The 26,972-nt window shown below is 52.0% G+C and overlaps 1 protein-coding gene across 2 annotated transcripts; it reads right to left on the bottom strand.

The window, feature by feature from the left end:
• Window positions 1-6,230: 6,230 nt before the first annotated feature.
• On the bottom strand, window positions 6,231-14,592 carry LOC120619653 (kallistatin). Of its 2 annotated transcripts, none has more exons than XM_039884117.1 (5): window positions 14,472-14,592; window positions 12,024-12,668; window positions 8,446-8,719; window positions 7,482-7,641; window positions 6,231-6,731 (listed from the first exon to the last, which is right to left on the bottom strand). In XM_039884117.1, the coding sequence occupies exons 2-5, from the start codon at window positions 12,649-12,651 to the stop codon at window positions 6,531-6,533; spliced, it is 1,263 nt and encodes a 420-aa protein (XP_039740051.1). In that variant the 5' UTR covers window positions 12,652-12,668; window positions 14,472-14,592; the 3' UTR covers window positions 6,231-6,530. The 2 variants fall into 2 exon arrangements, with proteins under 2 accessions (XP_039740051.1, XP_039740052.1); XM_039884118.1 differs by having other exon boundaries at window positions 14,400-14,539.
• Between the last annotated feature and the right edge of the window lie 12,380 nt (window positions 14,593-26,972).

The following is a 26,972-nucleotide window of genomic DNA, read 5'->3' as shown; positions in this document are numbered from 1 at the left end:
GCAGGGACCTGACTCCGCCCCTCCCTGGCCCCACCCCAGCCAGCCCTGCCCCGTCCTGTCCTGGCGGGCTTGCAGCCAACAGTTAGGCTGTGGGCAAAGCCACTTGAGATCTGGCCAGGGCCACCCGAACACCGCCCCGCGAGCCCCTGTAGGAGAGCAGAAATTGCCACCCCAAAATATGCCTCTTTGGGGACAGTGATTATTTGAGGCTGGTTAATTTTAAGGAACAGCAGACAGAGGGAAAGTTCTGAAACCCACTCAGAAGCTCTCCCTCATAAACGGGCGTTTACACTCGCAAGGGAGACCTCCGTTTGTAAGGGGACCAGGCCTGCCTTCACTGTCCAGGGCGAAGGCCTGGCCAAAAGTCCGCAGAGCAACCTGATCCTTGTTCCTGTGCTTTTCCCGGTCACCTCCCATAATGACTACCCCCTGACTCCAACATTTTCTTTCTGCCTTTAGCTGAGGGTGGCATTAAAAGTGGTGGCTTTAGCCATTTTGGCAACACCCCACGCCCACCATCATTTGCCTGCAACGGCACAGGAACTCCTGGGAGAAGAGGCTAGACAGGCGACTGGCGTCCAGCATTTCAGACACAGGGAAGGGGACGCCGTCTGCCCAACTTCCCTCTCGCCAGGCTGCGTCCTTTGCTTCCTGCAGCCAGTTTGCTGTAGATCAGTGGACGTGCACCCAAGCTCCCCACGGGCCTATGGGCTTATGCAGTCGTGGACCCGCCAGCCTGATTCTGGTGGAAGTTGGGTGAGGGGGGCAGGGAATCTCCCCATGACTGAGATGAGGGGATCGCTGTACCAACCCCCCGTATGGCACCAGCAACTGAACCGAGGCTCAGAAAGGTGAAGGGGTTTTTCAGGAACAGAGTGGCCGCTAGCCTCCCTGCTTAGAGGATGGGAGTGGTTAGGAATCAGCGAACCAAAGGCACGCAGCTACTCGGGAGAGGCACCAGCAAGGGGCTAGGTCCCTCCTGTCTGAGTCTCACTCTGTTTCTATTGTGCCATGTGACATAAGCAGGGGTCCTTTATCTTGTAACCTACAGATTCCCAAACTCTGGTCTACAGGACAGAAATAATTATCACATACCATGGAAGAATGGATAACAGTCCCCACCCCCAAGATGTCCACATCCTAACACGTAAACCCTGTGAATGCTATCTTATATGACAAAAGGGACTTTGCCGATGTCATTTAGTTAAGGATCTTGAAATTGGGAGATTATCAAGGATTACCCAGGTGGGTCCTAGATGTAATCACAAGGGTTCTTCTAAGAGAGGGAGGGGGCAGATCCGAGTCAGAAGAAGGCAAAGTGATCATGGAAACAGGCGAACAGACATTGCGATGTGGGGCGGGGGCCACGGAACCCCAGAACAAAGCCCTGCCACCTGACTACTTGATGCTGGCCCAGCGAGGCCTATTTTAGATTTCCGTCCTCCAGAACTGTAAGAAAATTAATTTGTGTCGTTTAAGCCACTCAGGTTGTCATAATTTGTTACAGCAGCAACGGGGAAACTAGTACGATGCCCCAGAATGTGCTCCAGGTAAAACTACTTGGGAAAGATGGGGCTAGCCGAGATACCGGAGGCTTTCTCCAGCCTGCGAGTGCTGGGCTTGGGGACATCTCACGGACTGTTTCCCAAGCTCGCATTTGAAGAACTATCTTGAGAGTCTGGGGAACTTCTGTGTCAACCCCTGACTCCTGGCTCCTCAGAAAGGGCTGTGAAGGAAGCGGGGCCTGAGGATGGCTGGTTTTGAAGGGCGAGGTCTGAGGGCTTCTCGGGGCGCGGCACCCTCCTGTATTTGTCTGCCCAGGCCGCCACGACAAACTCCCTCAGACTGGGTGGCTTGCTGACACTCAGAAGGAGTCTGGAGGCGGTGGCGAGAAGTCAGTGGCAAAGACCGATTCAAGGCTCTTCGGCTCTTGAGCCGCAGGCACAGCGAGGCGACACCCAGCGTGCTCTGAAGAAGAGCGGACGGCGAAGAGTTCGGCGGGTGACCCTCCGGACGCGCGGCGGTCTGCGTCCTGGACATCAGCGGGTCTGGACACGTGACCGTTCTTTCCTTAGCCCCTCAGGGGGCGACCGGAGGATTTTCTGGGGGCTGCTACGTGTCGGGGCTTGAGCACAGACAGGAGAGTTCAGACGTTTAAGTCCCCGGCTCATTAGAACAGGAGCGGAACCGGTCCCTCGGGCCTCGACCCACCTGCTTTGGGTCATTTAGCAGCTCGATTAGAGTGACACCCTTTCATTTCTTCACTGTATTCTTCAGGCTTAATCAGAGGAATTTTTTTCCTCATAGGTCTGGAGGCTGAAAGTCCAAGATTAAGGTGAAGTCAAGGTTGGTTTCTGGTGAGATCTGTCTTCCTGGACTGTAAATGGAACATTCTTGCTATGTCCTCACATGGCCTCTTTATATAAATGAGGAGGGAGAGAAGGAGGGAGGGAAGAGAGAGAGAGAGAGAGAGACAGAGACAGAGAGACAGAGAGACAGAGACAGAGACAGAGAGAGAGGCTCGGGCATCTCTTCCCCCTCTTATATGGATGCCAGTCCTATGGTACCAGGGCCCCACCCTTGTAAACTTATTTAAATTTAATTACTTCTCTAAAGTCCTCGTCTCCACATACAGTCACATTGGGAGTTTGGGCTTCGACCTATGAACTTTGGGGGAGCACAATCTAGTCCATAACAACTGGGGTGAGTGGGTAGGATGGGCTAGGGATCAGAATACGGGAATTCAGTGGACCAGCTAGGTCGTGATAGGTTTATTTTTCCATTGACATCAAAAGCAGCAAAGAGCCCCATCCCCAATGGGATCATCTGCCCTTTACAGTCGAGAGAACTGAGGCACAGAGAGGTGGCCCAGGTTCCACGCAGTGCTATGGGTTGAACTGCATTCCCCCAAGTTGAAGCCCTGACCCCCAGTACCTCAGAGGTGATTTTATTTGCTATAGGGTTCTCGCAGGTGTAATCGGTTAAGATGCGTCATTCTAGAGGAGAGTGGGCCCTAATCCAACATGACTGTTGTCTTAATAAAAGGAGGAAATCCGGACGCAGACGCAAGGTCAAGCAGAGCGCCAGGTGAGCATGAAGGCAGAGATTTACAAGCCGAGGAAGACTGCCAGCAACGCCAGGAGCTAGGGGAGAGGCAAGGAGCAGATTTTCCCGTGAGGCTTCAGAAGGAACCAACCCTGCCGATGCCTTGATCCTGGCCTTCCAGCCTCCGGAACTGGTGAAACAATTCATTTCTGTTTGTTAAACCACTCAGGTTGTGGTACTTTGTGACAACGGCCCTAACAAACTAACACACTCAGTAACAGGTGGGGTCCAGATTCAACACCGGATTCTGGCTCCAAAACCCAGGTTATCGACTCGGTTCTCTGCGGCCTCGTGATGACTCTGGAGACACCTGTCACTGGGCCGTGTGCATCGCAGGTGCTCAGAGCACGGGAGTTACTCGTCTCAGATCAGCCCCTCCTCAGAGAGGGCGCCCCGCCTTCCCAGGGAGCTGGGGATGGAGCGAACTCCGTCCCGCCCTACGCCGGCCATGTTCAGTCGGAGCCAGGGGCTCCCAGGTCTGTATCTCCAGGGAACCCGATGTCCTCTCCACTGCTACGGCTGCTGTGGGGCTCTGTGCCCACTTACGGGTGAGAAAATTGAGATCTGGGGACATAGAGTGTTGGCCCCACAGCTCAGGGTCAGTGGAGAAGCTGGGACTGCAGCCCCTCTTGTCTCGCTCCAAATTCCCAGTGGTACCCCAATTGGGGAGACCCCCCTACCTTCCCGGCCAGTGGCCAGCTCCACTTAGTAACTCTTTGTTGAATAAGAGAACGAATAACCAAATGAACCCACGATGCCGCGCACCTACTTACGAAGGCCATGCTGTCTCATCGCCCTCTGCTGGCATCTGGGGTCCCCCAGACTACACCGCGGATGCTCATGGCACTCGAATTGCCTCCCTCTGCTCTCCCATTGCAAAGTGCAGGAAAACCGTGGTTTCCCTGCTAGAACAGAACTTCTGAAATCGCAAACACACACAGCCCCTCTGAGAGCTCAACGCCCGTCCCGAAGGAAGCCTCCCCAGTGGCGTCCCGAGGGCCCCACAAATAAGAGATCCCATGGGAGAGCAGCAAACAAGAAGAGACGGAGGCCCCCATGCTCAGGGGACAAGGTGTCCTGCACCTTTCATTTATTTATTTATTTTTTTTAATGGTCCAAAAGGTCATTTTGAAATCTGAGGAGCAGGACTAAATATTTACCTGATCGATTCCAGGGACCTGTCAGGGGGAGGTGATGCACAGCAAATAGCTCAGGGACCTTGCTCGGGACACAGCTTTATTCCTTCGTTCATTCATTCACCAACTATTTGTTGGGCCTCAGCTGCACGCTAGACCAGTACGAGGGTGAACAGGCCCCACCTTCAAGGCTTCTGTCTAATGGGGGCCCGGTGGCGTGCAGGGGCAGAGATTAATCTCTCATTTGATGATAGGATGACAGTTTGTCTTAGGGAAGAGACGAGGCATTCCAGGAGATCCTGGCAGGATGCAGATTCTCAGAGATGGGGGAGGGAGCATTCTGGGTGACAGGGACTCGCAGGAGCCGTGGCCTGGAGGTGAGAAGCTACGGGCCCCCAGGGAGAAGAGCAAGGAGAGGCAGGAGCTGGATGGCAGACAGAGGAGTCTGGATTTTATTTTGTAGGCAAGAGGGAGCCACTGAGTGCTTTTGAGTGGGGGAGGGGTGAGCTTGAGCAGAATTAGAGAACATCGTTCTCGGGGCTGAGCTGAGGGTGACTGTTCCCCCTTCTCCGCTTCACCACACCAGGGCCTCGCTTTCACACGTCACCCCCGCAGTGCTGCTGCCTCATGACCCAGGGCCTGTGCCTCCTTTCTGGCTTGTCTGAGACTCTGGGATCCCCGCCCCCTCTCCTCCCCGCCTCCACCACCTGCCTCTGTAGGACAGAGTTGGGAGTGAGTCAACTTGCACCTGACTTGATTTTTTACCTGGCTGTTAAAAAAAAAAACACTCCAACTTTCCAGCGGATGCAGGGGAAATGAACCAACATTTTAGTCACACGCTTCTTTTTCAGCCGGTGAACCCGGGACAGGGAACGGAGGGCCAGGCAGGGTCTTGAAGCATTTCTCAGTCCTTGTCCACACACAGCCCGGGGCTGCTGTGTCCATGCAGCCCGGAGCTGCTGTGGTCAGCGGTGGAATGGTCCTGCTCGGCGTTGGGAATTTGCCTTTGTCAGCGTTGTCCAGGGGCTGAGCTGTCCACCTCAGGGCTGTTTTACAGGCAGGGAGGGAGACTACCCCAGGGTCTTCCCTTCCTCTCTCGCCTGTACACCGTAAAAAAGGGGTCTGTCTCTTGCTCTAGATACAGGTTTCCTGGTTTCCCACAACGAGTCTATTCTGAAATTTGCGTCCAAGGACCCCGTCATGCGATCCCTGGAATACTGCGACTCTGGAACAATCGTCAGTGCCAGAGGCGGCTCTCAGCATCTTCTCAGCAGTGAAAACTCTGGGTTTGGAACAGTGAGGCCGCCTGTCTCTGATGCCCCGGCCATCAGGAAAACCCACAGGGCCCCGCCCAGAGAAATCCATTTGCTGGAAATCACAGGTTTGAGGTACAGGTTTATTCTCACAGATTCTAGGTGGACCCTCCCCAGAGAATTCACCCCACCTACTCAAAGAGGGTCTGAGCTAGACCACCTGGGCCAGCATCACCTGGGCAGGGAAACTGAGACCCAAAGAGAGGGGATTTGCCTGAGGAACCAGAGCAAATCAGTGGCGGAGCGGGGCCGTGAGAACGGGCCTCCAGGCTGCGGTCACGTGTTCTTCTTTCTGCAGAGCCCCCGCGACCACGGCCGGGTACTCTGGGACAGATGCTGGCCACATCTCCACTGCCACAGGTTGGAGCGGTACCTGTGTCACCTGGTTGGCTGCCTGCCTCACTGAGCCCTCCTCGCCAGGTCTCTGTGGTAGCTCCTTGGTTGGGGTTCTCTTTGCCAAGGCCTTCTGAGCCTCCCATCCTGGAACAAGGCACCGAACCTGCCCGGGGGCTGCTGGCTGCCTGCACTGCTTCCCCCTTCTGCAGACGCCAGCCCACGGGAAGTCGGAGCACCCGTGTCTGGGACCAGGTATGCGGGGGAGTGAGGGGCCACCCCCAGAGGGATGGAGAAGGAATGCAATTACTGAGCATCTGCCAAGTACAAGGCACCTCATAGCCAGGCTCCTCGTAGCCATCGTTTGTTTAATTCGCACAGCCACCCTGGGAGGGCTTCTCCCACTTTTGGGGGGCAGAAACGTATTCAATGAGATTACATGATCTGCCCGAGGTTGCATAGCCCTGGAAAGTTGAGTGTCTAGTCCGCATCCATCTGGTACCCCCCACATCCCACCCCCTCGCCAGCAGCTTCTGCCCGGACTCCTGGCATCTTCGACCTCCCAACCCCTCTCCAAAAGCAGAGCTGCTTGCAGCCAGCCCTCTGGGCCACGTCTTCCCGCAGACAGGCAGCTCTGGGAGGGCTATGGTTTTGTGGGGTTGACAACCTTGCCCAGAAAGAGGATGCTCTGGGTCTTGGTAGAAAAGATCACCACGAGGAAAGGCCGGTTGAACCGAAGGACTCGATGATTGTGTGAGGCAGACAGAAAGGTGACAGAGACGCTGGTGGCCGCTGCAGCCTCTGTGCCAGCCTCGTCCACATCCAGGATGGCCTTGTGGAAACTCTGGGAGGGAAATCGCAGCGTTATTTCTGAGAAAACGTAACTGGGGACTTAGGGAAGACTGGGGGGCCCGGAGGTGGCCGGGGATCGGTCCTGTGGTTCACTGCATGCAAAGCCACTTGCTGGGGACATCACAGCAGGAATTTCTATGTCGGGTGGCTTGTTGAGCTGGATGACCTCTTATTTACACAATAATGATAGCTATCACTAATTGGTCCCTTACCATGTCCCCAGCACTCTTTCTAATCTTCAAGACCACCCTATGATATTGATGTATTTTGTCCGTCTTATCGATGAGGAAAACATATTCAGAGGCTAAGTGACCCTTTCATGCCATAAGGAAGAACTGGAATGCAAACTCTCAATGAAAGCCGAGGCTCTGCCCTCTAGTTCACTTCTGTCTACTTAGCTGAAGTCATAGGTCCCTTTCTCTCGTCTAAGAAACCTCTGTGATACACACGCACCCAGCCTCGGCTGTGACCTTCCTCTGCTTCTGGCATCGCGTTTGTCCCTCTCCATTGCCATGATCTATGAAGACGCTGCCTCCCCACCCTGACCGAACAGGGACTGGGGGGATGCTGTATCCCCAGCACCAAGCGCCACCCTCAGCATGTGGCGTGTTGGTTCACAGATGTCCGTGCCTATGGATAATCGCACAGACTCGGGCAGGGAGAGCGACCATCGCCCAGCAGCTCCCGAGGGGCAGATGTTCCCACTGAGGCCTCTAGGTCTTCATGGCCACCAATGACTTACCCTGGACACCAGCAGATTTTGCTGTGTGGTGATGCCGGACAGATTAGCCTGCTGCGAAAACAGGTCTCTGATGCCCAGCTTGGGCAACATCTGATCTAGGTCATAGGAGCCAGAAATGGAGAACTTGGGGAAATGCAACTCGAGCTTCCTGTAAAAAGACCTGGAAGAGGCAGTGAGTTAAACACCTGGCGTCCTGAGCGAGCTGGGGACCGCGGCCGGGCTGTGCTGTCCTCGACTGCACCCCCTCTAGCTGGCTCCTTCCACCTGGGTCCTGTTGCCACGCGCCCCCGACTGCGCCACCTTCACGCGTGTCCCCAGGAGCTTGAGGCCGGGGCCTGTGGTCTGCGGGACCTCCCCGCTCAGGCGCTCGTCTTCAGCAGAGCTGGCTTCCTGCGGCCGTGCCAGGTGCCCAGGGAGATGCGAGTCTCCCCGTGTGGCAGTCTTGCTCGGCCTCTGTTGGGGCCTTGTGGTTTTCACTCATTAGGAACCAGGATTTATCTGGATCGGATTCCTGTGCCCCATGAACAGTGTGAATTTTCTATCCACATACGGCCTAGACCTGAGGTCCTCGTGTTGTATGTGGTTGGAGACTTTTCACCCACTCATAGCCCCGGGGCGATGTGAAACTTCCTCGCTACTTCCCGGAGTGGGTGAGTGGGCTTTCTTAAAACCCTCCACGCCAGTAGAGCCTTTGAGAGCCAATGTCATTCCACCCAAGGCCTGTGCCGTGTGAGGGCTGCATCCTGAACTAAGGCTCCTAACTCCTAGTCTGGTTCTCCTGTCACTGATGAAATCACATATTGGATGCAACAGGAGGGCTCAGGATTTAAGAAAACCTATGAACATCTTTGAATGGATAAGAATTCTTGCGACATTTAGCATGCGCTCCCTATCTCGTTCGGGCACCGGCCTTCATGAGAAGGCTCCGTTTGAAGGGCAGTGCGCCACGCGGCACCCCAATTACCTCCTCTGGAGCAAGTTGTTCCACCTTGTCAGCATCTCTGGAGTCAAAACCTCTTCCACCTGCTTCATTTTCCCTTGGTCAGGAAGGATGAAAAAAGCCTTTGCATTTCCTTTGTAATCCATCCTCAGCACGGAGCAGGGAAAGTACCTGTCATGAAGGTACCAGTGGTGGTACTTATCTTGAAACATCATAGGCACCTTGACCTTTGTGTTCTCATCGACATAGAAGTCTCTTGGACTGCTCCTCGAGGAGATGAACGGTTTCTCCCATGGAGCTGAAAGGAAGAAGAGAAGGGGCAGAGTAGCCATGGACCAACAAGCCAACCCTCCAGGGAACGCTCCCCCGCGGTCACCCCAGATCCCCACCTTCCCATCTCATCGGGGTGTACATTTACATCATTCACGGCCTGAGGTGCCTGGGGAAGGGGTCTCCCAGGGTTCGCTTAGATTCGAAATTGAGAGACACCAGAGGATATCAGGAAAGTTGTTGTAAGTCTTCGCCAATTCCTTAAAAATTGTTGCACTTACATTTTTTGCCAAGCTGGTGTTTATTTAGTGGAAACTCGTGCACTTTCTTGGTTAAAAATGAGGTTGAGTAACTAACCTTTTGTACGTTTATTGACCAACTAGATGTCCTCTGTCTTTAGTTCAATGCCAGTTCGTTTTTGTTTTTTTTTTTTTAACCTGTGCTTCTATAGGGCTGTTTCTCAGTGATTTGAGGGGTTCTTTCTGAATACTAGTTGCGTATCAGTTATGTGTGTTGCGAATACATCCTCCCCTTGCTGGCTGGTCTTTTCATTCCCGTTGATCAAAATTCTAAACTTCAATGCCGTGGACATTGATCTTTTCCTTTGTGGTTAGATCTTCTGCGTCTTAGGAAAACTTCCCACACCTCAAGGTCATGAAGACATTCTCCTATGCTTCCTTTTAGAAGCTTTTGTCTTATCTTTTGCATTTAGGACTCGACTCAACCAGAAGTAAATACTTAATGACTGCTGGGGTGGGGCAAGGGTCTGAAGGCATTTTTTCCCCCATCAGGGAACCTGGTTGTCCCAGCACCAATTTTTAAATTTCTTCTTTCTCCAGTGCTCTCTCACGCCAGCTTTGACAAGTATCAAATGTCCCTATATTCATGAGGTCATTTCTGAGCTCTGTTTTGGCCTCTCACTATTCTGTCCCATTAGTCTATTTGTAGCACACAGTCTAAATAATTATAGTTATAGTACGTCTTGCTCTGTAGTGGGCAGATTTCTCGTCTTAGCTATTCTTGGCCCTTTGCACTCTCATATACATTTTAGAATCAGCTTGATAACTGTCACCAAAAAGAAAAAAGAATCTCGTTAGGGTTTTGATTGGGATTACATTAAACATTTAGATGAATTCGGAGAGAGAATGGCCATCTTTACTATCCTCTTCATGAATGTAGTTTATCTGTTTTTCATTTAAGTCTTTTAAAATATCTCTCAATATAATCTTATCTACAGAGATCCCGAGCATCTTTTGTATGTATTCTTCTAGGTGCTTTTCACTTTTGAGGATAAGCACAATTGTTCCATGTGGCCTACGCCGAGGTCTCGGGGCTACATTTGCAGCCCCAGAGTGCTGGGCAGATGTGTCCGAGGGCAGGATGTCTCTACCTCCTTTCTGTTTCTGAAGAACTTTACTTTCTTGTGCCCCAAACACTAATCTCGTTGGATCTAGGTATCTTTCAGGAAGACAGCACCAAAAATTATTATTTCTGGCTAGAGCTTTGGGTGGTGTGATGGTGTATTCTATACATTTAAATTATCTTTTAAAAGGGATGGAGTCAGAAGAATATTGTGCAATCACTACGATGAGATCTAAATAAAGTTCTCTGTGGCATAAAACCACAGACACACACACACGCACACACACACACGCGCACGCGCACACACACACACGCACACGCACACACACACACACACATACACGCACACACGAGTGCATGAGAAAACTGATAAAATCTGAATAAAGTCTGTAGATTGTACCCCCTGTCAATTTCCTGGTTTTGCTGTTATATTATGGCTATGTAAGATGTTATCTAGGGAACCTAAGTGAAAGGGACATGGGACCATTCTGTACTACTTTGGAACTTCCTACGAATTTAGAGTTATTGCAGAATTAAAAAAATTTGTTTTCAAAGTTTTCAACAGTGCATGAAAATTCCTCACGGGAAATGCAGGCAATGGCCAGTTTGGCCGGATGGTCAGTCTGGGACTGTTTGCCAGAATTCCATTCTCTGTAGATGCAGGTTCAAGTGTGAGATTGGGAGGTCGACGCGAAGCAGCCACTGCTCGCTGAAGGTCTTTACGGGCAGATAGGACGATGCCCAGACCCAGAGGAGCCCCGCGTGCTGCGGCTCATCCACACCCTCCGCCGAGTTGGTTGTCCCAACTCTAGTCCTGCTGACCAACGGTGTCACCAAGCCACCACCAGGGGTCCAGCATGGGCCTCTCCAAAGCTCCCCCGACACGGGCCCCTTCTGGTGGCTGGATGTGCCTGGCACATAGATTCCTTATAAGCTCTAACTTGTCCACCTACACTAGCGACTTTTTCTCTGTCGCTCCATCTCCATCTCTTTCCAGAACTTCACTTCTCCAGCCCCACCCCCCGCCCAATCATGCCGGGTCTAATTCCTAGAACAATCCCTTTCTCCTTAACCTTCCTGGTGGCCTTGCTCTGCTGATGGGACCCTGACAGATACACACTGGATAAAACGGTCCCCACACTGTGATTTCAACTGCGTTAACATATGCGCGTGAACCGAAAACTGAAAAAAATGATGCTAAAATGTTAACATTAGTTGCCTCAGGGTGGTAGGATTGTGGGCGATTTCTATTTTCTCTTTTATTTTTTGAGGTATTATTGAGGTTTTCAAAATGAATATCATTATCATGAGAGTAATCACAATTACTGTAATTATTTATTGAGTACACATAATGGTCAGGGGTTGGGCAAACTTCTCTTGCAGAGGGCCAGAAAGCGCTTTGCAGATCATTCTGTCTCTATAGCAACCGCTTATCTCTGTGTGAATGGAAGCAGCCAGAGGCGCTACATAAAGGAGTGGGCGTGGCCGTGTGCCAATAAAACTTTATTTACAAAAACAAGTGGCCCAGCAGATTTGGCTGGAGACTGTAGTTTGCCCGTCCCCTTAGAGCCTCTTCTAAGGTGTATACAAATATTAGACATCATTTAATCCTTAGAATAAAGGTCTGAAGCAGGGACTCTTATTATCCTTATGCCAGGCAAACGACTTGCCCTGTTGATGCTGTAGGTAAGTGGCAGAGCTTCATTATGAACGCAGCACTTCACCTCATGATCATTGGATATAACGCATTTTATAAATTACTGTTATTAAGAAAACATGTCCAAAGATATAAAGGGATGGAAAGTTCAAGGCTGCATAATCTTAACTATCTGGCACTCTAACATTAAATCTTCTGAGGGCTCTTCGACCTTGTCAGACCCAATGCATCCACTTTCTGTTTTAAAAAATTTTCAGTTCATCGATAAATTGGGTGAAGAAGATATAGGATCCACCAACAAATGGACTCTTACCTTTGAAGTAAATGTAATTCACCAGCACCATCATCGTATCTGTGCTGAGCCCATCGACCAAGTTCTCAATCTTCCCTCGAGTTTCCTCCTTGACGTGGTCGTTGATAAGCTGGGCTGTGCCCTTGGAGTCAAGGAAGTCGGTGCGGAAGAGTCTGGACCCGTAGAAGACCAGGGTGTCATTAAGGAATCTCGGAAGGAGCGGTAGGTCCTGGCTCAGGAAAAGGGCACTGCCCACGCGTGTCTCTAGCTTGTCGTCCGGGAGGTTGAGAGTGTGCAGAAGGTGCTGGAAGCCCTGGTGGATGTCGGACTCGGACATCTTCGTGAGGTTGAAGCCCAGACCCGCGAGGATCTGGGTCCAGGTGTGTGAGCGGGCCCCCAGGGACAGCATGGCATAGGCGGCGGAGATGCTCAGCGGGGAGAAGAAGATGTTGCTCCCGGGGGCTTCGGAAGCCATCAGGTGGTAGAGGTTGAAGGCAAAGGCGGTGTTGCTCGGGGCGATCTTGAGGCTGGGGGAGCCTTCACCTGGGCCTGGAGCCTCCTGAGAGTAGTTGTGAGTATGACCTTGGCCATCGTGAGAAAGGGCCAGTAGTCCGACCAGGAGAAGGAGCAGGCACTTGGCGAGATGCATCGTCCGAGCTCTCAGGTCTACAGGAGAGAAGAGAGTGCCCAGGAAATTCCCGTAGCAGGACAACCAACTTTACTGAGCAGTCAGGCCGGGGACAGGGCCCCAGGACGGTAAGTGACATTCTCAACTCCTGCAGATGAGCTTATGACAGACGAGCAAACACCCAGCGCCCTCCACGTGTGAGGTGACAGTAATGCCCTCTGGCACGCTGCTCGTGTTCACCATCTCATTTCATTTCCCATTTCATGAGCTCTGCATGACACTGAACTCCACTTCATTACAGAGGTGGGTAAACAGAGGCTCCCAAAGTGACTTCACCGAGTCACCTAACTGGTAAATATCTGAGCAGGAACATAAGTGTCTAGACACTCAGCCTGGGGCGCCTTCCATCATCTGGATTTCTTTCCTTGGCCCAATAACTCATTTCACCAAAGGTGCTAAATCACCAAAGCTTGTTTTGGCGTCTCCTCCACACACCCCGTGGCCTCCTGGCACGCGTTGTGGTTTATAAAATCATGTTTACGCCATTTCGTTTGACCCACTTACTCAGGTTGCGGTCGGTAGAAAGGGTATTCTCATCACCCCGTATGGATGAGCCCACAGATGCTGAATAAATGATCTGCTCAGAGTCTCTGGGGGTAGAATTGGTTCCTTTTCCTAATGAAATCAACCTGCCCTAAACAAGATGCTCAGTTTTCTCTACCAAATCTGCTCCGCCCCATCCAGTGGCCCTACCATTGCCTAGTTCTCAGCCCCAAACCCAGTTGTCATCTCTAACACCTCTCGGGCCTTCTGCCCCTCCCTCCCGCCGCCCACCCCCGCCTATCCACCCCACAGCTTCTCCCTTCAACCTCTCAGCCCCTCCTCTGCCATGAGCCTCACTCAAGTCTCCAACATCTTTCACCCAGAACAGGGTCAGAAAGCTTTTCCTGTCAAAGGCCAGATAGTAAATATCTCAGGCTTTGTGGGCCGTACAGTCACTGCTGCATCCACTCAGCTCTGCCACGCCGCCTGGAAAGTGGCCACAGACAAGACAGGCACGGACGGTCGCGGCCGTGTTCCCGTAAAATTTTATTTCTGGCCACTGAAGTTTGAATTTCATCTACTTTTGATATGTTACAAAATGCTTGGTTTCTTTCAACCACTTAAAACCTTTGTGTCTACGTCGTATCTGTTCATTCTTAGCTCGTGGGCAACACGAAAAGAGAGAGTGGGCCCGGTTTGACCCGCGGGCTGTAGCTTGCAGAACCCTGACCGGGACCACGGCAGAAGCTTCCTAACGGGTCTTTCTACTCTCTGCATGTCGTACAGCTGTTTGAGGGTCGTCTAAAAACACACACGGAACCACTTCGTCCACCTACTTGACACCCCTCCACCCACCATGGCTTCTTAGCAACCACGGTCACTTCTCCCCTGGCCCCAGCTCTCACAGACTTCTCCATGGCTTTACCGCGAGCTCACCCAGGATTCTGCTGGGAGGCAGCAGAACCGGCCCAGGCTGTGTCCAGCCTGGGGAGAGGCCACGTCTGGGTGTGAGCACTGGTCCCCCGCCTCACCCCGGGGCAGTGAGGACGTTGGTGCGATCATGTGTAGTGAGTGGTCTTTTCAGCCTGAGGATTTCTCACCTCTAGGTAGAGTGACCAATTGTCTCAGTTTTCCCAAGACTTTGAGTTTGGCTCTACTTGTCTGTTTGGTTCAAATAAACTCTAACCAACTCTTACACATTCTCCTACAGGTTTGGATGTTCTTACGTTGACAAAGCACCGAAAATCTTGTGTCCCAGAACCCCGAGTCCTCCCTTCAGAGTGTCCCTCGGTACTCACGGCCCAGTCGATGCTGGAGTGGCCCCGTGCGGTCGTCTGAGCTCTAGAGGTGGCCCAGGAATGTGGCTTGGGTTTATCAAGCCCAGGAAGATTGAAGAGCGCTCTCAGCAGCACCTACCGCCTCCCCAGATAGGTAATTATTAATGAACAGACCAGTAAGTGGGTTAAGCATGGAGCCTCAACACAGAGAGAACCCTCACTGGGGGCTGGCTCCCCTTTTTCCAAGGAAGCCCCCTCTTCCCTCCCGGGAGACCCCAAGGGGGTTCACCTCTTCCTGTTTCTGTTCTGCATTGGGCTCTGCCCGGGACTTGCTTCTCCTTGAAGCTCAGGGAAACTCCTCAGTGGATCCAACCCCCACTCTGGTTTTTTATCTCCCTTTGCCCCAATGTCACCTTTCCTCCCTGCAAAACGAAGAGCTGGACCAGACCAGGGACAGCAAGCTCCTGTGCCTCATGAAGCTGGTTAGGCCGCTTCTTGGGGACATCGTGGTTGAACAGGGTTCATGTGGAACTGGAGAGACTCAGCTCTCTGCAGCCGGACAAGGCCCACCCGGGGCCTGGATCCTGCCCAGGGCCTCCAGTTTGGGGTCCTGGATGCCGTGATTTCGGAGGAGGCTCCCGGCTTTAAAGTTGAAAGGTTCTGTGATGGAACCTGCTGAGATGTCATGTGTCGGCCTTCAAGGACAATGCATCCCAGGGGCAAGGGTGACATGGGTGGGACCGGACCCCTCCTTGGGCCAGGAATGCAATTGCAGATTTCCTCTTTAACTGTGGAGCTCGAAGCTGCTCCACATAATGAGTGAACCCCAGCTTCCTTGGATGATTCTGGGGCAGCTGGATGTGTGGGTGACAGCTGGCTGTTTCTCAAGCCATTAGGGTTAGGACCACAGGGAGCGATGTAGCCCTCAGTGTCACACTGAGATGTGAACGAGATGCCCTTGACATTCAGGCTTCCTCTAGCAGACTTTTCTGAATGTGTCTCCAGGCACTTGGGCCTTGGGTGGAATATGCATCATGGAGCAACCAATTTGGGCTGGGACCCCTGAACTGGGCAGAGCGCAGAGAGGCAGACCAGGTCCAAGCACAAGGCTGGACCCAACTGGCCTGGGGGGCCTAATCCCAGTTCTGCTGTTGGGCTCAATGAGGTTCAAGGTGTAAATAAAAAAGGGGTTCTGTGGAAAGTAACCTCACAGGGTGATCTGAGCATAAATTCCTAACTGGGCAGGTCATGGGGGTAGTTACACCCCGGGCCTGTGACTTCTTTAGCAAAAGGTTTATCTTCGCCTTAAGCAAGCCCTGCTCATTGTTTCTGTGCATCTAGGTTAATACAACTTAGAAACGCCTCTTTTCAGACCCCTCCTTCTACAGCCGACCACCCGCCCCCCCGGAGAGGGCACGTGACCTTGTTCACGACCCTGCAGTCCGAGCCCCGCTTTGCTTTCTCCGATGTCTCTGTCTGCTGAGAACTCGCTTTCAGGCGTCTCCTCTATTTGACTCCAATTTTTTTAAAAATTCTCTACAGGTTTGGACATCCTTACGTCAGCAAAGGGCACATCCAAATTTACAAGACAAGAATGCGTCAGTACCAGGAAAAGAGTGGAACTTGATGTACCAGATAGGAGTAAGAATTATTGTGTCACTTCATTCTCTCTCTCTCTCTCTCTCTCTCTCACTCACACACACACACACACACACACACACTATCCTTATCCCACTTACAGATGAGAAAACTAACAGCCAGAGAAATCGTTAGCTCAGATTCGAGAGTCAAAATTTGCACCCTGGGCCACTCTTCCTCTGCATGGACAGGCCCCGCCTCTAGAAGATCAGGTCCAGTCTTGCTCGCTGCCGTGACCCAGGTACTAGAACAGGGTCTGGCAGACAATCAGTGCTGCAGCAATATTCACTGAGCAAAAGACCGAAGGAAAGATGTTGACTTTAGGTCTCGCGAGTGCAAAAATAAATTATTCCCTTCACGACAGTCTACGATGGGGTTTCTGCTTCCTTAGTCTGGCTTCCGCAATGAGTTAGAGGCTGACGCAACGAAATCTAAGGTTCGACATGTGCTTAGCTGTCCCTGGAAAGACAGGTGGCCTGACCCCGCCGTGAGTACACAGCCACTGCCCTTTGCTTCCTGGCGCCTGCCGCTGCGATGCTCTAGACAGAGGTTAAACTTTGGAATCAGACAGGAGCTGCCACTACTGAACCGTGTGACCTTGGGCAAGTCACTCCACCTCTGTGAACCTCACTTTCCTCATTTATCAAATTAGGAGCAATTGCTAATCGGAAAGGCTGATATGAGGGGCACAGGGCGGCACCCTTGATGTGTCCAGGTCTACGTCAGGCTCAAAGAGTATTTCCTTCTTCCCTCCAGGCTCTCTGCTACGGTGGGGAGCAGGAGCTTGGGGTCCACACCGCCTTTGTAGAATCCTGGCTCCACAACTGGTTAACTTACTTACTTGCCTCGGCGTTCTCATCTGTAATCTGTGGGTGATGACTGTTCCTAAATCCCATGGCTTTCATGAGGAGTCAGTGAATTCATTTCCGTGAAGTGCTTAGAATAAGGTTTGGCGACAGTGAGTGCGATTGTGAGTGTGAGTTGTTCTATTGTCGTATTCCAGACCGTCTGTGCACTATTTGTTGATCCCAAAATGTAAATATGGCTAAATCAGTGTTTTCACGCTTCTTTGCATCGTGGTCCCAATAGATTATCTCGAGAAAGCTTCGGTTGCTCCCTGAAATACACATGTGCTCACATACTTTCCAGCCTAAAGAGACTTGGCTCCCACGAAGTCCACGTGGTCACTGTGTGCCAGAGTAGCCATTCTCGCCCACAGGAAGCAGTCCATGCAATGGGAAGATGGAAATGACCTTCAGATCTTTACAGGGAGTCATTGCCTGAGAGTGTGGCGGAACGGGAGGCTGATGGCCCTCAGCACAGGTAGCAGGCTGGACTCAGCCACTAGTTCAGAGCTCATTTGTGCCCAGAATCTGGCTGCTCCTTATCCTAAGGCTTCTGGGAGGCCTTGAGGATTGTGAGAACCTTGCACATTACACCCTGGAATGCCACGAGTTTCTCATTAATCACCTGTGAGATCCCAGTGGGCAACAAACCATGTCACAGTCCCATCTGTCTCTCTGTATCGGAACAGGCTAGGTTTAAAGAAGAAGCCTAATAAAAGTTGGTGAAGAAACGAATGAACGAACGAATGAATGAATGAATGAATGAATGAATGAAAGACACCAGCGGCTCTGCTCAAAGCTTGGGCAGCGGCACGCTCCCCAGAACAGCAGGATCTCAACAGTATCAGTCTAAATGATAGAGGAAAAGCTATCTGACCTGGAAGTCCAAGGTGGAAGTGCGGAAGCGTGCGGATTAGGCATTTCTCTTTGTCCCCCAAGGCAAGACTGCTTCAGAGGCAGGACTGAGGTCTGTAGTGCGAAGCTCCTTTTCCCATCATCTGAGGAGCAGCCTGAGCTGTGCCATAGTCATGAGCCCCACTCCCTTCCCTCTGTCACTTCCCAGCTCAAGGCCCAGCCCTTTCTCTGCGGATGACCTGCTCTTCAACACCAGCACAGCTACACTGCTAAAGCCGTCTTCCGCCTAACCACTCTCAAGCCCCTTCACATGCCCCGGACCCTAGGTGGAGCCAGGACATTACCCTTATCAAGGCTGTCACTGTTTTTAATTTGATTGTCAATGTAATAATAGTTGCTATGAAAAATTTGGGAGGGTACCAAGTCTCAAAAAGAAAATTAAATCATTTACAAATTTGTTGTTCAGATATCACTAGATTTATTTCCTTCTAGTCTTTAAAGAAATGGGTACGTGCACATACAGAATATCAACAATGACACCCTTCCAGTCTTGGTTTTGATGGAGCCACAAAGACAATAGATGGATGTTATAGCCCAAAGACGCTCCTATGCAGACATTTCAGAGAAGGCCATCAAGAACCCGCCTCCTGACTCTTAAATGCTTTAAAAGTGCTTCCCGAGGCCATGGCAAGAATGAGGGCTGTCCTTAATCCCTTCGGGCTGCTATGACAAGATACCACACACTGGGCGGCTTATAAACATCAGACATTTACTTTTGACCGTCCTGGAGGCTGGAAGTCTGAGGCCAGGGTACCCACATGGTGGCTTTCTGGGGAAGGCCCTCTTCCTGGTTCACAGCCAGCCCCTTCTATGTCCTCACATGGGGGAAGAGGGAGGGAGCTCTCTGGAGCCTGTCAATTTAAGGACACTAATCCCACTTATGAGGCTCCCATCCTCATGACTTAAACACCTCCCAAAGACCCGCCTCCTAACCCATCATCTTTGGAGGCCAGGATCTCAACAAAGGAATTTTGTCGTGGACACATTCAGGGGCCTTCAACAGGGGCACTCATAGAGCACAATATGTACCCTATTGTTGGGGAGTGGGGCGGACAGTGGACTGGGGCCTGGTGCTTGTCTGGAAAATCTAAAAGGCAGAAGTAGACTGGTTAGACTTCCTGGGAACCCCCTGTATCTACTTCCCTGTCCCCCTCTTTAACTCATCACTTTCTCTCTGGCTTTGGGACACACACGTGTCCTGATTATACACTGCCAGGTAAGAACCTCCCCTCGCCCAACAACTTTGCGGCGTAGGACAGCAACAGTCATCAGTATTATCGTCTCTCTCAGTTCTGGGTGTGACTGGGCTTAGCTGCCCAGTCCTCTCATGTGGTTCAGTGGGACAGTGGCTGGGACCAGCATCATCTTTAAGATGGACAAGCTTTAAACCACCGTATTTTACGTCCCCACTAGACTCCGGGCTCTCCCAAAGCAGGAACAGTGGTTTATTTGTTTTCCTCTCCCTCTCCCTCTGACTTTCATTGTTTAGTACAGAACAAGCCCATTGTAAGGGTCCGTTGAAAAATAGTAACAGCTACAACAGTCGCAGCTCCCGTTTGCCGAAATAAAGCATCTAAGAGTCATGAGGCGGTTTTTCGCCAGGTGTCAGGTCTCGTATTTGGTGACTTAACCACATTATCGCATCCTGAGAAGCCTAAGGAAATGGGAGAGCTGAAATGCGGACCTAGGACTCTTTAGTTCCAAAGCCTAAGATCCTAACCTCCACTTTTGACTATTACTATTAAAAAGGGAGTGATTTAACCTCAGCCTATTGGCCAGCCAGCCAGAGGCCACAAGGACCCACCCTTCCCCTTCAAAGGGGGTTGGGCTTTTTTTAACTGGTTTATGTTGGTAGCCTGAGAGCCCTGGGGGAGGGCCTATGGGTGACGCTGACCCTATTATTCCCGAGGCCGCAGTCTCGTCCTAGGCCAGATAGGCCCATTAGACCGTAGAGGCTGCTGGGAAACTGAAGGGTTCCGCTGCCTTTTGCGGGGCACGGCCCCTGCAGTTTACCGTTTTACCAGCAGAGGGCGCGCCACCACTTCTTATCGGCACGAGCATCCCTACCGTCAGGCATTCGAAAACTTTTGTCCTGGGGCTTGCGTTAAAAAAGGGTGGTTTTTGCGTTTGGGAAAGCACTCCTGGCTCTCTGCTATTCCGAAAGAATGTTAAAAACACCTCCTCTTACAGAGAGTGACAGAACTTAGGGAAGGCCAGGTAATAGCAGAACTGGGCTCGGAAAAATGGCATAGCTCTGCTCGCATTAACACAGGCCCCCATTTCTTCCGAGCTCAGACTTGACTACAGGTTGGAAGGGAATTAGAAACCCCTGGTGGCTCAGGGAGGAGACGATTTGGGCTGGTCCTTGCAAGCATGCATTCTCTCATTCATTCATTCATTCACCCCCAGCTACTTTCTGAGCCCCTGCTAGTGCAAGCAACATTTTCACGTTCTCGTGGGCGGGGGCAGTAAGCACACACTCACCTGTAACCACACGTGTAGTATGCAGTTCCGAAGTGGAGGCGTCAGGACTGACTGAATGAGGACTTGCTCTGGGCAGGGGTTAGGATTTTCTGAGGAAGGGACTGGAGCTAAGCAGGATGAGGCAAGTTAAAGGAGGGGAGTTAGAGCAGGGAACAGTGTTCCAGGTAGGGGAACAGCACGTACGATGTCCTTCAGAACAATGAATCATGGAGTGATGGGTACTAAGATGCTGGTGTGCCTGGGAGTTAAGGCATGAAGGGCAGGGTGCTGGGAGAAGATGGGGAGAGGCAGGCATTGAGGACGCACAGGTGCACAGGAGGTTACCTTGACATGTGGAGGTACACAGGTGCACAAGAGGTTACCTTGACATTTGGCCACCAGCAGCGTCCATGTGAGGCAGCCCCCAGGAAGGCCGTACACCACAGGGCAAGGGACTGGGAGCGGGAGACATGACAGGCTTCATGGAGGACGTGGCACTTAGGTTGATTCCCGGCTTGGTTTGGTTCAAGGACATTGGGTTTCTCTCCCTGGCTGTGCAGAGTGGGTGCCATCTTAGCTATGTAGATCTTCTATCTGCTCCTAAGCAGACTAACATCACTCTGACCTGAGAGAGGAGGGAGGGGATGAGGGTTTCTGCCCTTTAAAGGGCAGCTCGGGCCCTACCCTGGCTCCACCCCACCCCAGCTCTTCTGCAAGTCTTGTGGGTTCTGTGCAGCTCCAGCCAAAGGCCAAACACGCGGTCTAGGCTTTCAGCCCTCTGCCCACGATCCTCTGCACCCCTCAGCTCAGAGCCACCTGGATCTCAACATTTAGAGCTGTTGAGGATTATGGGTTAACGGAGGAAAGGGTTTCACAGCAGGCCTTTTTCATAGAGTCTGACTCTATCTTTGATGTCCACTGCTGATAACATTTTAGCCTCAATCCGCCTTCTCCCTTTTTGCTCCCTCAGGCATGGGACTCCTCACCCCAGTACCACCCTCGACCACCATAGAAACCCCAAGTCGCCTCAGTCCTTGCTCTCTTCAGCCACTTTTGGACTCTCCCGGAAGCCTACCTTGCTCTCCCCAGAAAGCCTCACGATGAGCAGGAAACCTTTAAATGCCCTTTGGGGGCACGTGTGGTGTCATCGGTGTTGACATCCAAAATGAATTTCAGGTGGCGATCTGTTATGGGCTGAATCGTGTGCCCTCAACATTATACATTATACTCTTACCCCCCAGGACCTGAGAATTGACCATGTTTGGAGATGGGGGTCTTAAAGGAGGTAATGAAGTTAATACGAGGTCTTTGGGGTGGGCCCCAATCCAATACGAATGGTGTCCTTATCGGAAGAGGTTAGAAACAGACATGGACAGAGAGACAACGCCATGGGAAGATGAAAGGAGAAGGTGGCTGCCAACAAGCCGAGGAGAGAGGCCTGGGGCCAGTCCATCCCCTGCACCCCACAGAAGGAGCCAGCCCGACCAATGCCCTGGCCTCAGACTTCTACCTTCCAGAACGGGAGACAATACACGTCTGTCAAGTAAAGCACCCCATCTGTGGTGTTTGGTTACAGCAGCTCTAGCAGATTGAGACAAAATGCATCCTGCCTTTCTCTTCAATACCCTCTCTTCCCGTGGGATCCGCCAGAAATCCTAGACAGTCCCCAGGGCCACGGCCAGGCCTATGCCTCTGTCCCCCAATCTGCAACTGGTGGCAACACTGAGCCATGGGCCACTGCGTACCTCTCCCGGAAGTGGAGAAACAAGGACAGAGAGTCTTCACAGCTGAGTCGCGGTTGTGGCAGAGCCTCAAAAGGTAGTCGCGGAGCCCCGTGGCCGAGGCCAGGGTTGGCCTTCCTGTGGCCTGGTCGCTCCACATTTTCCCTTGGATTCCATGACATCCAACAGCCTCATAGTCTTCCAATCTATTTTCTTTTCTTGTCTGTTTAAGCCATCCGAAGTGTCCTGAGACCTTGCAACCCGAAGGAGTGTAACCGAGCACAGTTACTAACGTATTTTACAAATAACGGGATGTTGTTCTCTTACGCTGGGCTGATGCTCTCCTTCAGTTTCGCCCTGAGAATGAGTTTGGTCAGTAAACGCATCCTTTGGTCAGTAAATGCATCCTTTATCATTCGGCTTATTCTTCGTGTGAGTAATTATAATCTTCATGTTAGTGGTGCTGGGTGAGACCCCACCTGGTGTCCCTGGAATAGATATACCTTTATCTGGGTCATTGAAGCAGGGTCCCAGGGAGGGCTCTGTCACTGTGGTGGATCATGTAAGGCTGCCATGTCTTGGCTGCTTCTCCCATCAGGAGGTGGAGTCAATCTTTCTTTGAGTCAGGGCTTCCCTTGTGACTTGTCTTGATCATGTGGGCAGAAGTGACGCTGTGTAAACTACTAAGGCGGAGCCTGAAGATTGGCAGCTTCTACTTTCACACGCTGGAACGTTCTTTCTTGGGAGCCTGGTGCCAGGTAAGAAGTCTAACTCTATAACATGGCACTGCTGTGAGGAAGCCCAAACTAAGCAAACGGAAAGAGAGGTCATGTGGAGCAGCTCCAAAGCACCAGGCTTTGAGAACCTTCCAGCCCAGCCCAGCTCAGCTCAGCCACGGTCTGAGTGAATGTCCCCGGCCAGCACCACGGAGAGCGGAAGAACCATCAGGCTGAATCCTGCCTCGGTTCCCCACCCACAGAATCCGAAACAGATAAAGAGGTTGTTGTTTCCAGCCACTGAAGTTTAGGGGTGCTGATTCCATTACCCACGAATAATGCAGAAAGTCTCAGCCTTAAGGCTTTTCTAAAGTGTATTCTTTCTCTTTTTGAAGAATTTCAAAGCACAGTGACCTGACAGACACTAAGGACCCTAACGCCATGCCAGGACAGATGACACTCTCACGGATGACGACCGTGAGACCAGGGGGGGAAGCAGGAGTTCATGCACAGAGTTGTCGTCAGTCATTTATGGAGCACCTGCTATGTGGCAGGCCCGGTGCAAGGTTCCGGAGTGGAGCATTGAGTAGGGCAAAGTCTCCGTCCTCATGGAACTTATATTCTACTCAGAGTGATGGACGGTAAACAAATAAACAACAGAACTTCAGTTTGTGGTCAGTGCCAGAGGAATATGGGGGGTGGGGAGGATGTGATAAAAACACGCGAGGGCTCAGTGGTCAGGGAGGGGTCCACTCTGAGGAGGTGGCCTTTGAGCCAAGACCCACATGAAGAGAAGGGACAAGCCATGCAAACAAGTGTGGCCAAGCGTTTCAGGCCAAGGGAAGAGCACAAGTTGCCCAAGTCACACGGGACATCAGCAGCTGAGGCGGGTGATGGGGGCCCCCTAGCGACTCCAGGGAGACTCAAAATCCACAGCTCCCGTCGCCATGGAAACCTTCTCAAAAAGAAAGTGGTGTCCCTCTGCCTCTCTCCTCGCTCACCATAGAAACCCAAGAGGGAGACAAGGCACGGGGAGGAGAAGCAGCAGGTTGCCAACCTCCAGCAGGTGCATGGGCCATGAGCAAGGTGTCAGAAGCCGTTAGCTGACAGTCAACTATGCGTCAGTTGAAATGACTGGTCTAGGAACAGGGATGGCTGAGTTGGATGTGCCTGGTGATAGTTTGATCATAGTAAGTTAAAAAAAAAACAAAAACAAAACCCTGAAAGAGGCCACAGTGTTACTCAAATGGTGGGGTTCGTGGGTTCTGATTAGTCAGCCGCCTGGCTTCGGGGTGGGGATGGGGCTGCTGAGCTTCTGACAATGAGCTCATGGCGTGAACTTAAGCAGAGAGGTGTGGAAGGGACTAGCTCCCCTAGCTGGAGGCAGTGAGAGGGGCTGGGTAGCTGGGGATGGGAGTCAGGAGGCCTGGGTTCTAGCTCCATCCCATCGTGATCACTGAGTGACCTTCAGCTGGTCACTTTCTCTCCTCAGGCCTCGGGTTCCCTGTCTGTAGGTTGGGCTAGTAAGGATTTGCACACCGGACCTCCTCAGGGACCAGGCTGTTAGCATGGCCACGAGGCCAGACACAGGAGCATGGTGAGCAACCCGACTCCCGCTCCCCGAGGACCGGCATTTCGGACTGTGTTTACTGCCAGGAGTATCGTCAGTGCCTAGACCGTGACCACCATGCATTAGATGCTCGGGAAATATTTGGGGAAGGTCTAGGCAAACACTTGTGCCAGTCTCTCGATGACTCCCCTGGACCTTCTGATTGTTCCAAGGAAGCTGAGAACCTGGATCTCTTTTCTAATGTGAACTGTCCCAATTTTTAAATGTGGGCCCTTAATTTAAGGACATTTAAAACATCTGTACATGCTAAACGGTACAGGTTGTACAGGTTCAGCCTGTTCGCTGCCAGTTGCAATGATGTTGGTGCTAGAAGATTCTCGAGGTTTTTTCTAGCTCTGCATTTTTGGGAGGGGAAAAAAATGTTTATGTCACACTAGGTCCTGTAAAGGATTTGAGGCTGGTTTAGGGGACTTCCCCAGATTTGAATTTAAAAGTTAAAAACTTTTAAATCAGTCTTACAATCAGGAAAAAAATGTAAATTAAGTCAGAATGCTGATAAAAACAATGATAAAAAGAATGAAGTTGGAGGACTTACCTTTCATGATTTCAAGATATTACAAAGCACAGTAAATTAACAAAAGCAGAATGCCATGGCCAAAGGTCAAATGCAGGGCCTATTTATAAGCCAGAAGTTTTCACGTGGCTCTTTGCCTCTGTGCTTCCTACAGACCATGTTCTCTCATATTGTTCTCACCGCTAACATGGGGAAGGATGCTGGTTCTTCACCGAAACTTCTCCCTTTGGCCCTGGCTGGCTGCACAGCTGCTCCTGCTTCCCGGGACGTGGAGGGGAGGGGCCGTGGGGATGGGCAGAGCTGGGCACCTAGGAGCACCTTCCCTGGGGGCAGCATCTCTCTGTCGGGGTTAACGGAGCAGAAGAAGCAGCTGTGTGCCCAGAGCTGTCTCAGGTCTAAGCTGCGGGAGACTCATGGGGTGGGGGCATTCCGACTGCCCCTGTCCAGCCCGGGCTGTCTAGATAAGCATCAGTTGAAGACGCAGGGCTGGAGAGGCACATGTGCTTGGCCTGCTTCCTTGCCTTGGCCCATGCTGTTCTTTCTGCCTGGGATGCCGTCTCCTCCCCTGCTAACCAGGACCACTGCCCTCCCACATCGTCCCTGCTGGTCCCAGCCCCCAACACCGTGTGAGAGAGATGCTCCTTCTGGATGGTCCTTCCTCTCACTGCGGGTGTTGTAAGTCAAAAGCCATCAGTGCTGGCAATTTGTATGGTTCGGTTTAACACACAGAGCATCGCATCCTGCCCCTCCCACTCAGCATTAGACGGTGAGTCATTCCCCACGTTAAAAAAGTCTTCCAAGCATCCATAATATTCTCTCTTTGGGATCTGTTATTTAGACAGCTACTTACGAATTCTTTTTCAGCCTTGGGAGATTATGCCAGGCGTACGTTCTTATACCCGAATGCATGCCCGTTCCTGATTTCTCCCCTAGGACAGGGTGCTAGGAGGGGGACTCTGGGCTTCGGTACTGTCTTAGTCTCCTAAGACAACCATGACCAAGCGCCACACTGGGTGGCTCAGAACAACAGAAAAGTATTCTCTCAGAGGTTTGAAGACAAGGTAGTTCAAAATCGAGGTGCCGGCAGAGCCGTGATCCCTCTAAAAGCTCTAGGGCAGGATCCTACATGGACGCTGAGGCCACCAGAGGAGGGTGACTCTTCAGCACACTCCAGGTCGAGTCACGGCACGTGCTCTCTATGTACTCGAGACTGGAGCTTTGGGCAGTAAAGGAGAAGTTCCAGGCCAATGAAGGGGACACCTCCATTTCCATTCGCAAGTGTCCCCCGGCTCCAGGCAGCCATGCTGTGCGAAATGTGTAGCCAGACCTACCATCGGGCCTGGCCTTGGCACTTGCTGATTGCTGGCCTCGATGTCCACAACTGGAAAACGAAGACCTCCTTCCTACCTCAGAGGGCTGTTCTGAGGAGCAGCCGGAAGAGAAAGGCCGAAAGAGCTTGGCGAATTTCCAAATTCTGGCCACATGTCTGGCATGTGGATGCTGTCCCAGACACCGCTCAGCCAAAGGCCACGCTGCCAGCGTCCGTTCCTTCTGTCCCAGAAGCCACAGCTCTGCCCGTCAGCAGGATCTCCTTCCACTGACTCCATCATCAGGTCCTGGGCACACACACTTGGCCACATACGCTGTACGCGCTGCCTCCCCTACCAGCACCTGCTATGCCCTCAAGGCCCTGAGAGTGACTCTCCTGTGTGTCATAGAGTTCGCTCCCGTGACTTCAGATGACTGGCTCCAGGATGGGCGTCCCACTCACGGCCTGTCTAGAGGGCCAAAGGTCCCTGGGAGGGCCACAGGAAGCCCCTTATCCTGGCCAGTAACCAGCTGGCCAGTCAGATCCCTCTGCCAGGGAGGCAGAGTCAGCAGCGGGTCCGGGGGGTGGGATGCCAGGAACCCTGAGGCTGAGGAGGAGTCGGGGAGGTAGAGGCAGGAGCGGCTGAGTCGCCCTCAGCGCAGTGACTCTGGCTGAGAGCACAGCAGGTGGCCCGGGTCCTCCCAGCTCCGTGTGTGAGCTGACGGCACGGCTGCCGAGACCCCTGGCCTCTCCTGGGTCCTCTTATGATCA

Source organism: Pteropus medius, unplaced genomic scaffold, assembly GCF_902729225.1.
Source record: "Pteropus medius unplaced genomic scaffold, Ma_sr-lr_union100, whole genome shotgun sequence".
Taxonomy (NCBI): Eukaryota; Metazoa; Chordata; class Mammalia; order Chiroptera; family Pteropodidae; genus Pteropus; species Pteropus medius.
Note: the sequence above shows the minus strand (reverse complement) of the source record. Positions and strands in the feature narration are given on the sequence as shown.

Bases quoted from the DNA above. Each gene is read 5' to 3' on its own strand.
- LOC120619653 (XM_039884117.1), bottom strand. From the start codon at position 12,651: ATGCATCTCGCCAAGTGCCTGCTCCTTCTCCTGGTCGGACTACTGGCC. The intron at 8,720-12,023 runs GTAAGAGTCCAT...TCTTCCTTTCAG, and splicing joins GAATTACATTTACTTCAAAG to CTCCATGGGAGAAACCGTTC. The intron at 7,642-8,445 runs GTAATTGGGGTG...TGCCTCTTCCAG, and splicing joins AACAACTTGCTCCAGAGGAG to GTCTTTTTACAGGAAGCTCG.